Source organism: Triturus cristatus, chromosome 5_2 (genome assembly GCF_964204655.1).
Source record: "Triturus cristatus chromosome 5_2, aTriCri1.1, whole genome shotgun sequence".
Lineage (NCBI taxonomy): Eukaryota > Metazoa > Chordata > Amphibia > Caudata > Salamandridae > Triturus > Triturus cristatus.
Window position 1 is genome coordinate 618,564,964 of NC_140588.1, and position 16,521 is coordinate 618,581,484.

A 16,521-nucleotide genomic window follows, 5' to 3' on the forward strand; every position below is an offset into this window, starting at 1 on the left:
ATTGCAAATATAATTTAGCCATCAAGCAAATTAGATCTGTATAACAGCAAGAGGCCTGGGAAGATCTGATAGCATCTTGTTCTACCAGGGACAACTCCAAATTTTGGGAAACCATTAATTGTACCATTTTTACGTTCTCAGTCGGTAATTTACTCTCACAGCACATTACTCCTGATTCTTGGGTAATGCACTTCGCTGCTATTTATGATGCCCCTGACTCTATTCCTTCTTTAAATACCCAGATGGTTAAGTCACACTTTTCCTGCTTGACTCCATCGCTTACCTTTTAGCTGGGAGTAGGTCAGGGATGTCGTTTTAGTGCTGCCCAAGAACAAAGCCACTGGACCGGATGGTGTACCGCTTGACCTTTCTAAATCCATTATCGATCTGCAGGCACAGTGGCTGTCACTCTATATTTAATATTTTAAGGTATGTGATCTCAAATGCTCACTCTTTTTTATTGGTCCGTTTTAGGTTCAACGTAATACATCATTTGTTTTGAATTCCTAAGGGTTGGGCCAATGCTGCTTGGTATTTTAGTAGTGCGGTCAGAATGAGGAATACTATGATTACAGATTGATTTTTATTAATTATTGTATCTATTTTATCCATCGCTTGGTGTATTCGGCTCAGGATATTTCCTTTACTATGGTATACAAGTGATTTATGTACAATGTATTTGTATCTTACCAATGAAGTTATTGTATTTTATGGGTTAATTTAAATCGAATCAAGAATTATGATGAGTAATGATAGCACTTTAGATTTTTATTAGACGTCTCTGGTGAAGCTATAATAGAACACAGCGGAATCAACCTACAGTGTGCTGCTGCGGTAAGTATACATTTTTCTCAGAATGGCAAACCTTTATTGAAGGATGAAAATGATATTCATGACTTTGAGAAAATGTAACCTCGTTTTGGTTTTCTGGACATGTTTTAATACTTTCCATGATAAAACCATAAAGAAAAACAATTTTCTCTCAAAAACGTTGCATCTAAACTCGAGGAGATGAATTCACATTTTTGACTGCAATTCACAGCTCCTAAAATTAGTGTTGCACCAAAAAGAATTTAATTTTAATTGTAATTGTCACTAAAAGCCACCATGATTTTCTCTGACATGCTCCTTTTTAATACCCATAATAATCCATTCAAGGGCATTTCAATGGAAAGTTCATGCTGCCTCTTAGCAGGACTTTCATAAATAATATGTTTCCCTCGTTGCCTTGTTTTGTCTTTCGGAATGACATTGATTGTGTTTTGCCAGCATTGCAAGGACTGGTTGAATGTTTCGATGCTATTCTGAAAGAACCAATGAGGTGGCAGACATTTGGCGGGTGCAATGCATGGAAATAAAGGGGCCTCACGTGCAGCTCACCGGAGTGTAGTACTCCATGATGGGGTAATGCAGCTTGTTTCCTTTGCTGGCTCTTCCCGTCAGGAAACACGTCTGGCAGATGTCCACGTTAAACTGCTTCAGACTCCGGTATCTGAGGAAATACAGAAGCACGAGGCAGCATTACATTGAGCAATGTATGGATTCACATTCAGTGTTTTATACATTTACTATTAGGAAACAGGAACAATATTCATCATATTTAGAAAGAAATGAAGAATGCAAATGATTTATTATATAAAACATATCATGCCAGTTCATCTAGAGGACACATATTTGGATACAGAGCCCTTCTCTTTGGAGCAACTTTACATTTCCTTCTCATTTGGAGCATTTTCAGGCTCTCACGATGCCAAACAATTTTGAAATATAGTTTAAACTTTAACAAACAGTGGTATACAAAGACAGTCGAAGTTCAAGTTGCCTGGTCTCCAGAACCAGGAGAAACTTTGATTAAGCATTAAGGGTCGTTGGCGCTTCTTCAGGACCAGAGCAATATTATATGAAGTGCACGTGAAAAAAAATGTGTTACTTCATATATTATTGCTCTGGTCCTGAAGAAGCGCCAACGACCCTTAGGGCGACACAGGCGCGAAACATGTTGACCTATGACCTTTTGACACCTGGGCATAGTGTGCCTCTGGGACAAGATTTTATGTAACAGTTTATCTGCCAAGGGTTTACATTTTACACATTCGATTTATGTTTACCCTTTATTAATTTTTCCACCACTTTCGCACGCACTCTTTTTTACCCTTATTAGACCCATACCCCACACACCCACATGCACCATCCGGCAGTCCATAAAAAGATCTCCGACAAAGAGACCCTTCGGGGGACCCGTAGGGAATTGCAGCGCCGGCCCTACGAGGAGCAACTGCCCGATGATGAAGCATGACACCTCTTGGGGTGTGTGAGGGCAACATAGGACAAATAAATAGCTGTTCCACCTCACTTTTGGGTCACATTTACCTAGGATGTCTTTTGCTTCTTCTTTCTACCTCCTCACCCCTGTTTTTATATTTCTCCTTTGCACGGGTGACTATTTGCACCCTTAAGCGTGGGTGACTTTTTGCATCCCGCCACAGGAACAGTGTCCCCTTTTTTGAATTCGTATGTAGGCATTTGGGAGTATGGACACTGGACCTTGAATAACTCCTTGGCCCCCCCCCTCTTTTATTTGTGATTAATCTGAACACCATCTGCCAGAACTAAGGACTCTCATGGCTTTATAAAGACAAAACGGAGCTATTTATTACCTATAAGAGAGCTCCTCGCGAGTGCCACACCATTAGGGCGTTCAGTCACCTTTCATGCAGTGATCATTTAGTCAGTTATAGGTTGAAGAGGGATCATACAGTAGACATAGAGAGATGAAGAGATGCGGCGCTTAATACCTGAAGCCTTTGAGAGGACACTGCTTGCAAACCGAGCACTTGGTCTGGTGCTTCACCTGCTCAGCAATGGTCACTCTGTGAAGGACCGCCAGCCAGACCATGGACTGCGGCTCCAGGCTCACCCACTCCAGGAACTGGGAGACCTCAATCGTGGCTTTTCCGTCACTCTGGAGGAACAGCAAAGGAGAAAGAATCTAACTCAGCGGTGAGGGACAACATCACTCTGCCATGACATGAGTAGCTGTGCCACAAAAGGAGGTTAAACACAGGTCCTACGTTGCATGTATCCACCACAATTCATGGTGGACAATTGTACCTTAAGACTGTGTTAAGTTACTTTACTTTATAAGGAAACATATTTGCAACACCAAGGATACTTAACAGTGGACATGCACAAGTAGCACAGCTGCTTTTTGGTTGAGATGCTCTAAAGCAAAATGTGTAATAAATAAATAAATATCCCTTTTCACTTTGGATTCTAGAATCTATCCTAAAAAACAAACCTGGCCACCATAATTGTGGAACTGGACTCGGAGTCTAAAACTATTAGTAACATTTCTGAACAAACAAAAGAAGAATTTATGCAGGGCAACCCCTGCAATATCAGAGTCACTAGAAACAAACTGACAAGCTTCAAATTTGATTGTATACAGATGAGAATATTCCATAATTCTATGGGTGTCACTATGATTAACTGCAGTTTTAATCATGTCTGTTGACTTGATTTTGCTTCCACTTTATGACTTTACAAAATAATTTCTGTTTGGTAACCTTGTCCATCAATGAAATATGGTCTATTAGGCCCCTATTTATAAAAAACAGGAAGGTTTGTGTAGATTTGCAAATGTTTTCTAAAGAATTCTCTGATGTACTACCTGGAAATCTAAACATCTGGTTGATCTCCAGGTGTACACAATATTCCCCAAGCTTTTACCATGCAAAAGGAGAACAACAAGTAAACAAGACAAGGTAGTACAGTCCAACCTCAAAAGGCATCAAGTGCCAGTCAGCAACAAGGCAGAATATACCACTACCAATCAACAACATAAAGGACATCATAGAGGCTTCAGTGGAAGTGCTTCTTGGCAGTCAGCATAGGTTGTTGAGGGCTGCTGGCGAGGCAATTTGTCTCTGTTTCAAGTCGATGTCTCTATGACCTGATTTAGACCCTCTAGGTCATTTAATGTTCGTATCAAAGAAGTAACCAGCGGTGATGTGGTTGATGTGACCTTCAAACTGTGGCAGGGCTCTCTTGTTCTTTGTTGTAGCCATCATTATCGAGCATGCATGTTGGTGAAATGACAAGCAAACTATTATCAGCCAAGGTTTGTCAGCGGGGTGGTGGTTGCAGCATTGGAAACAACAAGCCATTCCAGGAACTCAACCAGTTCCAAGGTCAGCAGACAAGGAATTCACTTCTGAAGGGAATCAATCAAGTCTTACTGCTCCATTTGTTCAGGACAATGTAAAGCCATATATTGTTGACACATGATTGGCCTTCTAAATCTGTCCCAGCAGCCACAATTCTTGGCCCCAATCAGGGCTATCATGGAAAATTGCCTTGATGTGTCAGTTCTGCTAAACAACTGAATCCAAGGAGGTGTGCAAAGAGGGAAGATCCTGGCGGACAGACCGCATTTAGTTCAAAACCAAAGTGGCGTTGGCCTCTAAGGAGCTTTTTGCCCTATTGTAGGGAAAAAAAACCCTCCTTAAGAATTGTATCAATGTGGTTTCTGCATGTTTGTACTCCCAGACAGGATTGTCTGTTTACTCCCAGCAAGGGTGTCAGAGAATATTAGCTGCCGAGCCTGCATAGAAGAAATCATGGATGGAATCAAGAAGAGCCAGTCAGCATGAGGATGATGCCTTGAGTTACTTCAATGAGCTTCCATCCAACAAAGGCGCAGGAAATTGAGTGTTTCAGTTTACAGCCAGTAGAAAGGCCTTAGAGTGTCAGCACTTCACATACATTTCACTACAAGAGTACGAGTCCAGAACAGAATGAATATGTATTCACACAGGATCCATGGTCTAAGGACCACAGTTTTAGAACAGGGAGTCCATTCCAGGACACATTTATTGAAGAACAGGTGTGCTAATAGTTTGGAGGGAGTTAAAAAAAGGGATCCCAGATTGTGCACCAGGTCTGCTCTTAGCCAATTGAAGGCATGCGATCCTCAGACCCACCAATGGACATTGTTTGGGGTGCCAGTGTTACTCCTTCACCAACTGCACACTTGCAGTTGTCCACATGCAACACAGATGTCAGCCAACATTGAAGAAGGGTGCTCCTACACAGCACCTCTACACGCGGCTGGGACTGCAGTACAGCAAGATGAACGACACCTCAGGGCTCATTCCCACACCCAGCTGACACTTGCGGGCCTTCCTTTAACGTAGGCTGTTGCACTACTCACAAATGTTTACTCTGGGCATCACAGCTCCATGGAGTGCAGAGGGAGGTGTTATCTGCCTCCAGTGGTTCTACGGCCCAGTGACAGCAATCTGTTCCTTAGTTGCACTGAGATGAGTGCTCCCACTCTGGAACCTCTTTCACTACTCCTAAAGTTGGTAAAATCATCCCCAGGTCCACACACAGTCAATTGCTTGGGGTGGCAGATGGACTTCTCCAGAGAGCATCCATTGTGCATGCGGCCAGCCTTCGCCTCCTAAAGAGTAGCATTCAGATTAAGCTATAACATTAAGGTCGAAGCTTTTCAGACAAACCTGCTCTTATCTTACTTATCAACAAGACTCTTCTCTTCTACTCTAGTGCATCTCCCTGCCAAGGTATGTGTTCCATGCTAAAATAACTGTTTATGATTGTGATGCTCTCCAGTACAGCTGATGTTCATCTATCCCATGTTAAAACTTTATATAATAATACTGATCACAGTAAAGAAAGAGTATTTATCCATTATGCAAGGGCACACAAAGGTCACAAAGCATTCCAAAACAGAGAGGTCTTAGAGTTCCAAATAACCAGTGTCCATGTATCAGCCTTGATGGGTAAAGTTGACCTCACTAGTCCCTTTCACTCTCTGAGTAGATGTGGACGAGCAATCAAGGCCTTGCTCAAAGATGGTGGTGTAGGCTGTCTGGGTCCAGTACAACACACCTATCAGTTCGTTTGGCAGATGGCCACTTTCATTAAGTGTTCAGTGCAATCGTACTGTTTAAATGTCCACTCTTCATAGAGGTGGTTGAGAAAATCCTTTCCTCAGATTGCAATGCCCCTGGAGAAGCTCAGGTACATTTTCAAGGGGGCTAATGTGGCAGGAAGATATATTTGTTTCCATCCAGGACTCCCAATACAAAGAGGAACCGAGGAAAAGGTGAAGGGTGGGATTATCCTCTGTGGGCAGCACACATCTTTAATCTTGCAAGGTCTACTCAGGCACCAACATACATTTTCAAATTCAGCTATAAGCAACCTTAATCATAGGAGCAGCAGTAGTGTTTACACGGTATTTGCCAAAAGCATTTGTTCTAATGTTCACAAAGTTCTAAGGTAGTGATGACTGCTTCTGACATTTGCGGCTATTACATGAACTCTAACTGTCCCTCATACATCTCAAGCTTCTGGTCGTAATTTACACAGGTACATTCAGAGTGCCATCAAGAGAACACAGAATTGGATAAACTGACAACAGCCAGACCTTGAGCAGAGCGGCCAACAGAGGCTACTCCTGGGGACTAGCGGTGCGCGGAACTCACGGAATTCACTCTGCCGAATTCCGCAAGTTACATAAAAACGCCTTAAGATTCTGCGGAGTTCTGCCAAATGGCAGAAATATGCCTGTCACACTGCACTCGCTGCAATTTAGTAGCAGTAGCAAAGCAACGCTGAAAAATCAGTGTGAACTGCACCATGTGGTATGCAAGAGCGCACAGCCATTCAAGATGATTTTGCTGCTTCTCGAGTAGAAATCTACTCCAACAGCAGCCCTCTGACCTCGACTGCTTGCGACCACACACATTAGAAAATGGCACTAGGGGACATCATATGTCCGTTGCATTTCTAGAGCCTCGTGGGGAAAAAAGTAAGCCAATAAGTGATTGGCAGAATTTAGCCAAATTCCACCAATTACGCAGGTGTAATGAAACATTTCACCCACTCCTATTTGAGACTACAGGGTGGGGAGAACAATTAGGGGTCTTTCCTCAGGGCACAACAGGAGTCTTTCTGGTTACGAGACCCCCACAAGCTCTGCCAAAAAGAATAAATCCAGGGCAGCATCTAAAGACGCTTGGTCAGTGTACGGATTCGGGAAGCCAAGTCAATAATGCTCAAACTTTCTTGGTGAGTTTATTATTGAAAATTACATTCCTCATTCAGCCCAGGAGAAATATAATGATGGAATCTGGTTACTGAAGTCAGCAACTATGCACCATTTTCAATGAGGTGCAGTCGATCTGTCTAGGGCCTTTTTATGACTCCACTTCTACATACTGGAGTAATGACTTTAGTGGTAAGAGCATTACTGGCAGTCATTACTGCCTCCTTTAGTGAATGCTCATTGATTTTAAAAAAAACAACTTGCTGTAACATTACTACTTTCCATCATTGTCATATCATCACTCTGGCAGCATCTACCTGCTGAAACCATTTGTAAAACTATCAGGAAGTCTGTGGTATGGAATGCATCTTCCTGTAATTTTCTCCATTGTTGTAATGCAGCGGAGAGGAAAACGTGTCTGGGAACCTAGCCAGCAGACATTTCATCTGATCCACAGCATTATCAGCGGGTTCAGTATGACCCCATAATGTCTACGTGGCACTGATGGTGCAGTATTGTAAGCCATACACTAGCAGAGATAAATATCTCAGAGGAACATCTAAAGAAATCAAATGTTTGGTATCTGTTTTAATTTGGAAGTTAGTCAATAAGGAGTTCTGAGACTAGATCCCCTATATTACGGAATATTTTTGAGCAACAAGGTGAGTGGCTCAGAGAAAACAGGAGCTACCAGCTGAAAAATTCTGGGAGGGCAAGTGTTGGACTTGGCCCTTTTTGCAGTGTCATCCCAGAACTTTTTGCCTTCCTCCTGTATTTTTTCTGACCTGTTGGTGGATTTAGGACTCTGAGCACTTTATCACTGCTGTTCAGTGCTAAAGTGCAAGTGCTCTTTATGGTAAACGTAGTAAGATTGGTCTACACCTGTTTGGCATATTTAATTTACCTTTCAGTCCCTTGTACATTGGTATCCCATATACCCAGGGCCAGTAAATTAAATGCTACTGATGGGCTTGCAGCACTGCTTGCGCCACCCACCAAAGTAGCCTTTCAAACCTGTCTAAGGCCTCTGCCACTGCAGGGCCTGCGCGCACAGTTTACTGCAGCTGTGACGTGGCACATAAAGTGGATGCCACGTCTATGACTCCCCTTTTACTACATATCAGTCACCCCTAAGGTAGGCTCCAGCTAGCCCTATGGACAGGGTGCAGTGAGGGTAAAAGGTAGGACATGTGCCTTAACTGTGTGGCATGTCCTGATAGTAACAAACAGCCTATTTGGTTTCTCACTGCTGTGAGGCAGCCCTCTCATAGGGATGCATTGGGGGTTCCCTGATATGTGCTTCAGTGGTAATTCCTAACATGAGAGGGGTAGCATGATCAAGTTTGGTATGTTTGGAATAGTGGTGATAAATGCTGCTTACTGGTGAAAGCGTATTTATTATTACTATTTTAGAAATGCCACTTTTAGAAGTGAGGTAAGTGCAGTGGACAACCCAATATACCCTTGAGGGCTCGGGCAAATATGAATAAACAGCTAGAAGGGTGCCTTCAAGGGATTTGTTTGGTAAATAATTTGTATAACTTCGATTCTTAATTAAAGGTAGGGCAGTTATATACCTACAAATTTATTAATTAACACTTTTTCAATACTTAAATCAGCTTAGTTTGTCAGAATCAGGATTAAGTAAGGTGTGAGTGAATCATCACATGTTAACCTGAATACAATAAAATCAATAAACCAAAAGGAGGAGAAACAAGCGGGTGTATATATAAAAATTGAATTTATATTTCTAGTTCAAAAAAGGGTACTTCAAATTACAACAATTAAATACAGTGAAAGGAAATATTTCAATATTTGATGCCTTCACTTTCAAATTGATCAAACACTTTTTCACAACAATATATAACCATTTCTCTGGAAAACAGTGTGATTGTCGACGTATCGGTCTTTAGGTTTTCTTTACCAAGACCATCCTCAGGACAATTTTATTTACAAGGTTGACCCCTCAAATCACTGCAGGTTATTTTATCCACTGAAAATCAAGCGGGACGTCCTAAATTTGTAACCAATCGGTATATTGTAGTCAAAAAAGTTCAGTTGATTGTCAAAAAGCTCCCGTCTTAATCTGTAGGTTATTTAAATCTCAAAAGAGCCTCTGTGTGGTAAAACTACTCTTGTGTCTGTTTACCGACACCGTTAAAAGCTCAAATGGTCGTGAAGATGTCAGCGAATTAATCTGGCTGTTCTGAAGGTTTGAGTCTTGCATACACGTCTGGACGTCGTACCGACCATTTGAGCTTTTAACGGTGTCGGTAAACAGACACAAGGGTAGTTTTACCACACAGAGGCTCTTTTGAGATTTAAATAACCTACAGATTAAGACGGGAGCTTTTTGACAATCAACTGAACTTTTTTGACTACAATATACCGATTGGTTACAAATTTAGGACGTCCCGCTTGATTTTCAGTGGATAAAATAACCCGCAGTGATTTGAGGGGTCAACCTTGTAAATAAAATTGTCCTGAGGATGGTCTTGGTAAAGAAAACCTAAAGACCGATACGTCGACAATCACACTGTTTTCCGGAGAAATGGGTATATATTGTTGTGAAAAAGTGTTTGATCAATTTGAAAGTGAAGGCATCAAATATTGAAATATTTCCTTTCACTGTATTTAATTGTTGTAATTTGAAGTACCCTTTTTTGAACTAGAAATATAAATTCAATTTTTATATATACACCCGCTTGTTTCTCCTCCTTTTGGTTTATTGATTTTATTGTATTCAGGTTAACATGTGATGATTCACTCACACCTTACTTAATCCTGATTCTGACAAACTAAGCTGATTTAAGTATTGAAAAAGTGTTAATTAATACATTTGTAGGTATATGACTGCCCTACCTTTAATTAAGAATCGAAATTATACAAATTATTTACCAAACAAATCCCTTGAAGGCACCCTTCTACCTGTTTACTTTTAGAAGTGGGCATTTCTGTGTGCTATGTGTCTTTGCACCTGCCTGTTGTGTATTGACCGGCTGGTTCTGAACGATAGGGGGAGAGATGTGCATTAGCTCTAGAGAGTCTGGATGAGTCAGCCCTAGGCTGAATAGGCCTGGTCTGCATCTGGAGTGGTGGGAGTAGCACCTGCATCTGAATAGGGCTGTGTCTGTCTTCCACAATGATGGCCCTGTGGTGTGTCTGGGGCCAAGGCTCACACTGACAATTAAGGTTGTTGTGCACTTGCAAAGTGTCCGCCAGAACTGGTTTGGACTGGGCTCAGAGCCCTGTGCTCGGGGGGCAGAACAAAGACTGTTAGTAGTGTAAGTACTGGGGCTGTGACCCCATGAAAGGTTGAGCTTGCTGTCACTTGGAAAAAGAAGACACTGCGTGGGACTGCAACAGACCCCCTGTAGGAACCGCTATGGGACTTGATGAATCAGAGTGCTGACCTGCTGCCTGCTGAGTAGAAAGAAGGACTGCCACTGTGGTTACCAGGACCCTTTGTGCTGGCCTGCCTGTGTCCTGCTGTTGGTATCCTCAGTGATCTCCCAGGGCTGAGTGGATTGCCCAGGTGATTTGGAGTGGCGCGTGGTGAGCACTGTGCTTTTCGTCTTGTGATTTGAAACAGCGCATGCGGAGCGCTAGTCAGGGCCTGGAAGAGTGCTGTGTTTCTCCACCCTATTGTTGCAGAGCACGAGAGGAGCGCTGTTTGCCACTACCAGCGCTGGAAATGACTGGCTGTGCCCCTGCCTGCAGCACGTGTGTAACACTGCCTCAGCCCTTGATGCGAGTGCGGGTGTCGGGCCTTGGCTTCACAATCCCCGACCAGTGAGAAGTCACCCCGGGGGGCCAGCAGCGGGAGACCGGGTCCGGCGTGGACAGCCTTCCTCAAGAGTACAACGGACGTGTTGCAGAGACCGACGAGGAAGCACGGCGAGGAGGGATGAGCTGGGAAAAGAAGGATCCCTGCTGGGATCGGAAGAGCCGAAGTGCGGGCTTGGCTGGCATCTGCACCGCACAGACACGGGCAGCTTCGTGGAGACCGTGATCGCGGGAGAAGGACCGGGTGAGGTCTCACCGCATTGGCTCCTGTCTTGCAATTGCATTGGTGCTTACAGGCGGATTACTGGTGTTCAGACCTGAGCGGTCTCGGCATTTCATTATGGCACTTCTCACAGTTAGAAGCACATATCTTCGAATTTCTGTGCATAATACAAGGGGTCATGGTAAATGGAAACCTTTACCGCATTATGGTGAATAGATGAGCAGGTGCTTTTCGGCCCTACGCACCCAGCCTGATGATCGTGGTGGCTCACCAGAATTACCATAACCCAGCTAATAAAAGCGCAGATGTTTCCTGTGCCCTAGGGTTGCCGGTTGTAGTTCTGTTTTTACCCAATGAACTGCTGTATTTCCTGCTTCAATCATACATGGTGATATGCATATGTTGGCAGGATGTTTTGAGAAGTGTGCACCCTATAAGTATTTTGCTTGAGTGCACTACTTGTAATGTTATGACAGTGGCCCCACTGGGCAAATTATTTATGTAATCCCTGTGAAGTCATAATGAGTGCCTGGTGGCACAGTGTAATATATGTGATTGTATTCTAATGTGTTTTTATGCATAATGCAAAGGCTATTTTTATATGACCTTGTGTGGAGTTTCTTTTGTGGTGTGCCTAGTGTGTCGCTGCTAGGTGAGTGTGTTGAGCAAACACTTTACACATTGCCTCTGGGATAAGCCTGACTGCTCTGCCAAGCTACCTAGGGGGTTAGCAGGGGTTATCTTCAGCGTGTAACTCCTTTGCCCTGACTACGGTGGTGGGTTCTGCCTGGCTTAGGTGCATGCCCAAGCCAACCAGAAATCCCATTTCTAACAGCAAGAATCATGATGGATTCTCTAATGCAGCGGTACTCAAAGTACGGCCCGCGGGCCAGTTGCGGCCCGCCAGCCCTTTCCATGCGGCCCTCGTGTAAAACAATAGACAGTTGGCAATCAACTGCAATTCCGCCTGTTGTTATTCCTCGGGGGCCGCATTCACTGGGTAAAGAAGCATCCGCAAAACCAGTGCCTCGCAAGCAGAGGCGCAACTAGAGCTAAATTTCGGCGGCGGGGGGAAGGGGGGGGGGGTTGAATCTGTAAGCTTTAGGCAGAGTGGAGCTGATTTCGGGGGAGGGGGGGGGGGCCTGAATCTTTAAGCAATAGGCAGAGTGGCGCTGCAGGGCCTCTTAGAAGGGGTGAAACAGCGAGGCCTCATTAACATGCAAATGGTCTTTTAAAGACCTGTGAAGTGCTCGGGTGCGGCTGTGTGTGCGCAGCGAGGCTGTCTCATCCCGGGCTGCCACACGCGACGGGGGTGGGAGGGGGGGCTGAAGCCCTTTGAGTCCAATGCTTGTTGCGCGCCTGATGGCCTGTGTTACCCAAGCAACCTCTCGCAGATCCTCTGCCCTTAAAACTCGATGGGAGATAAGACGAGTGAACAGCAACGCAAGGACCTGCTTTTTCAGCAGTCTCTCCTCTGCGGGCCGCACACCACCGTAGGCATCTCTTATGCCTCTCACCAGGGCCCACGAGCCTCGATTTGCTCCTACCCCTCTGTGGCGAACAGGCTAGCATCGCTGGTGCTGCCCTACCTGCGGCCTCACAATGCGGCCTCCCCAAACCCACCCAAGCCTGGGAAGCTGTCTCATCCCGAGCTGCCACACAGGTGGTTAAATGATTGTAAATAGATATTCCTTCTTGCCACATACTGCTCCAAGCAAAGATGTGAATAAACATGAGAAATGAAGCATAGTTTAACTGTCCACTGATGTTGCTGGACTGTGCTTGTTTTCCATTTTACAAAATAAATGACAGTAAAATATTTTTAAAGTACGTTTGGCACATATTCAGGGGGCTTGTATTTGTGGGCTGGCAACTGCCAAAGATCACCGATGATGCCAAAAATCAGCACACAGAATCTAATCTTCATCCAGTTACCACTTACAGGTCAGCATGGCCTGTAGAACTTTGCGGGTTTTAGAAAGGGTGCATGTTTAATTTTCGTCACAAGGACAATGAGTTCTCAGACAGAGAGCGGCAGAGAGATGTAGAAGACGGAGGGAGAGGGAGGGAGGGAGACAGGGAGCGAGACAGAGGGGGGGAGACAGAGAAAGGGAACAGAGGGAGAGAGAGGGAGGGAGACAGCGAGAGGGAGGGAGACAGAGAGAGAGAGAGACCGAGAGGGAGGGAGACAGAGGGAGGGAGAGAGGGAGGGAGAGAGAGGGGGAGGGAGACAGAGGGACACAGAGGGAGACAGGGTGACAGAAAGAGGGAGACAGGGAGACAGAGAGGGAGACCGGGAGAGAGAGAGTGAGACCGGGAGAGAGAGAGTCCCTGTTTGGCAGTATGTCGTATGACCAAATGGGCTGCTCTATATGAGACAGCACGTTGCGTACGATATACTGCCAAACAAGGACTCGGGGAACTTTCATTCACATACTACTGACTGTGTGAGCCTCTGAGGAAGAGAGTCATCGAAACGCGTCGGGCTCAGTCAGGTGTGAATAATTACAGGCAAGCGCGACGAACCATACCTAATAAAAGCTTGTGGGGAAAAGCAGCTTGTGTTCAAGTGCGGTTCTTCTGATGGACAAATCCCCAATGAACTGTATACATATGTGTGTGTGTATGCTGGGTCTGGTGGCTCAGTGGACGAATGCGTCCGCTGCAGGGGTCTGTGTTCAACCTCATGGTCAGTTTTTTTTAGTTGCTCTAGCCCCGCCCCCTCCACCACTGACCCCGCCCCCACAGGTGCGGCCCTCGGCCACAAACCACACTGTAAATTTGGCCCCGAGAGAAAGTTTGTGAGTACCCCTGCTCTAATGAGACAGATCTTGTCTATTATGAACTTATTTAAGACATTAGAACGTGATTGGGAGGTAGTCGCTGTTACACTGACCCTTTCTGTTGATGAGAGATCCTGCATAATATTAATAATCCCCTCTATGGGTTTCGGACCTCGAAAATCCTGTTAGAAAACAAATCCTGCTTAGTTTGAATAATCAGTTTTTTATAGCTGATGAAATATGTAAAATAGGATGAGACTTTTAATCTTGCAAAATGATCACTTTTAGTTTCTGTTTTCTTTTGTTAATTGACAGCTTCATGGAAAGAATTGTGAACTGAACGTTTCTTGGTGCAATGGAGATCTTATTAGACAATCATTCAAGGAACATGCCTGCAACACATCTTGGAAGCTTTCTTTATTCAGCTTTTGTATGATTATATAACTGTGAATTGTTCATTTCTATAACTCACTAATGCACAGTGAGGCATTTTCCTTTATAAAAAACAATTTAAACTCTTGATCGAAAGATCGATCTCCTGAGACCCTGAATAGGTCTGAAATGGTAGTGCTGCATTAGGCCTGTAAAGAAAGAAGAATAAACAAGCATTTGCAATGCAATAGGTCTTGCAATGACATTATTTTGAGCTATTGACATTGTAAATGGCAATGCTTTAAAAAAAATTTAAAGGCATTGTTATTTACAATACCAAAAGCAACACCTATTGCATTGCATAGCATGCTGTCCATGAAGACGGCGCCGCGCTTATTGAAGTTTTAAATAAAAAGTGTGTTGGGGGGACAGAGAGCACTGGCATTGCCAATAGGTCTCACTTTTGGGACCTTATACGTTTTTAGTTATGCAGCATAATATCCTTAGTGCATCAACTGTTGCATGGCAAAACACTTATAAGGTCCCAAAGGCGAGACCTATTGGCTATGCCAATGCTTGTTTAACTTTCTTTTCACACCCACACAGGAGCTCTTCTGCGGTCCTCCCACACATCCTTCTCTACCCCCACCCCCAACATTTGTCACCTCCCAAAATGCATTTAATTAACTCCCAGCTCTTATCCGCTCACTATCTGAGCTCGTAAAAACGTTCTTTAAACACAAATGTTGTGGCTGACATCTGACAATTAATTAACCAACCCCCCCCTTGGGAACATGATTGCTAAGAGGGACATCGCACAGCTTTGGGGTTCCCGGCGGCCTCCCACCGTGTCAGTATGGAAGGAGAACATGGATTGGTGCATGTGCAGAGAGAAGACTGTGTATGTGGCTCGGGGTAAGCCGGGGGCGTGGGGTAGAATCTGGGGTCAGTGGAACGCGTACCGAGGGAATATCTGCACACCCCCCCTCGTGGACACATCTGATGCTGCCTTGTCCCCCTGATCCTGAGGTTCCCGGACTATTACATTTTACCTGTAGATGGTTGCGGCTCTCCCGTTGCCCCCACCTCCCCCTTGATCATCCTCATTGACCACCTGAGGGTGGAGTATGTATTGTGTGGTCCCCCGGCTGTGGTTAGACGCCCTTTTTCGATGGTTTCCGCCTTGTTTTTTTTTTTTTTTTTTTTCTCTGTTTGTATTTCTAAAATTTATGTATCCTGATAACCTCTGAGGTGCACTCAGTAATTTGTTAATTCGGCTGAGCCCCAGGGGGCTTGTCGCTGCCTTGATGTTGTTGAACAAGTATACATTAGCGGCCGGCCCTGGTGGTTGTAGGCCCATGTTTGTATTGAGTTTTTATGTACAATAAAGGTTTTCACAAAAAAAAAAAAATTAACCAACCCCCACTCCTGAAGAAGAGAAAACCCTGATTTAGGAGCAGATAAAAAAGATGTTTAATGTGACAGAGGTGACATACATTCCTCCAAAGTGGCACGAAAAGCTGCCAGTCAGAGGGCGAGCAGCCACCCGTCGGGGCTGCACTGAGAGCACCTGGGGGGTGGAAGGGAGGGCGGCAGACACCCACCTGCGTCGCTCGGAGGACGCCTCAATGAGTTGCTAATTAATGCTCATTGAGGTGCCTGGGATTGGATGGTCACCATAAAACATTATAAACATTTCCAAACTCCCCTTTGTGTTCCCCCTCCCACCCCTCATGTCTACGCTCCATTTTATGGTGACTGTGGGGCTCGAGTTGGTTTGTGGGAAATTCACAAAGGTGACCCCAAAACGTCACTGCATGACCCTTGGACCATTATGTTCAGAAATATTGTGTGCATATTTTCTTTAAATCGGCTAATTACACTTTGGAACAATTGAAATGCGCACATAGCCTGAGGCATTGCGAAATACAGCGATTTGGCCAAAACTACACAATCTCCCTAAAAGCCAGGATTTGAACTCCCTACTCTGCTTGATTCCTTAGTCACGTGCCTCTATTCTTTAGAGCGCTTCATTACTTCTAGAGACAATTACATTTACTGCAAACTCACTGCCTCGATATATATAAGTTATTCATAAAATAATCACGTTTCTGATTGAAAACCCGTTTTAATAGAATTTTAATCTGTCCATTCTTGAGAGCCACTCAAGTGCCTGCGCTGCAGCAACACAAAATCAGCATCGTAGGATCTCGTTCATTTCGAAAATTCAACAATATTTCAAAGTAACCGAAGGTTTGGCCAGAGGTACATAAAATTATTAA

At 44.3% G+C, this 16,521-nt stretch overlaps 1 protein-coding gene across 2 annotated transcripts in view; it reads right to left on the bottom strand.

Annotated features, from left to right (window-relative positions):
- The window catches only part of DRP2 (dystrophin related protein 2), a 955,857-nt gene that overhangs the window by 78,811 nt on the left and 860,525 nt on the right, over nucleotides 1–16,521 (bottom strand). For both annotated transcript variants that reach the window (XM_085607714.1, XM_085607715.1), the window contains 2 exons: nucleotides 2,796–2,962; nucleotides 1,381–1,492 (listed from right to left, as the gene is read on the bottom strand). In XM_085607714.1, the coding sequence (XP_085463840.1) occupies nucleotides 1,381–1,492; nucleotides 2,796–2,962 (279 nt within the window). The remainder of the gene's footprint in view (nucleotides 1–1,380; nucleotides 1,493–2,795; nucleotides 2,963–16,521) is intronic.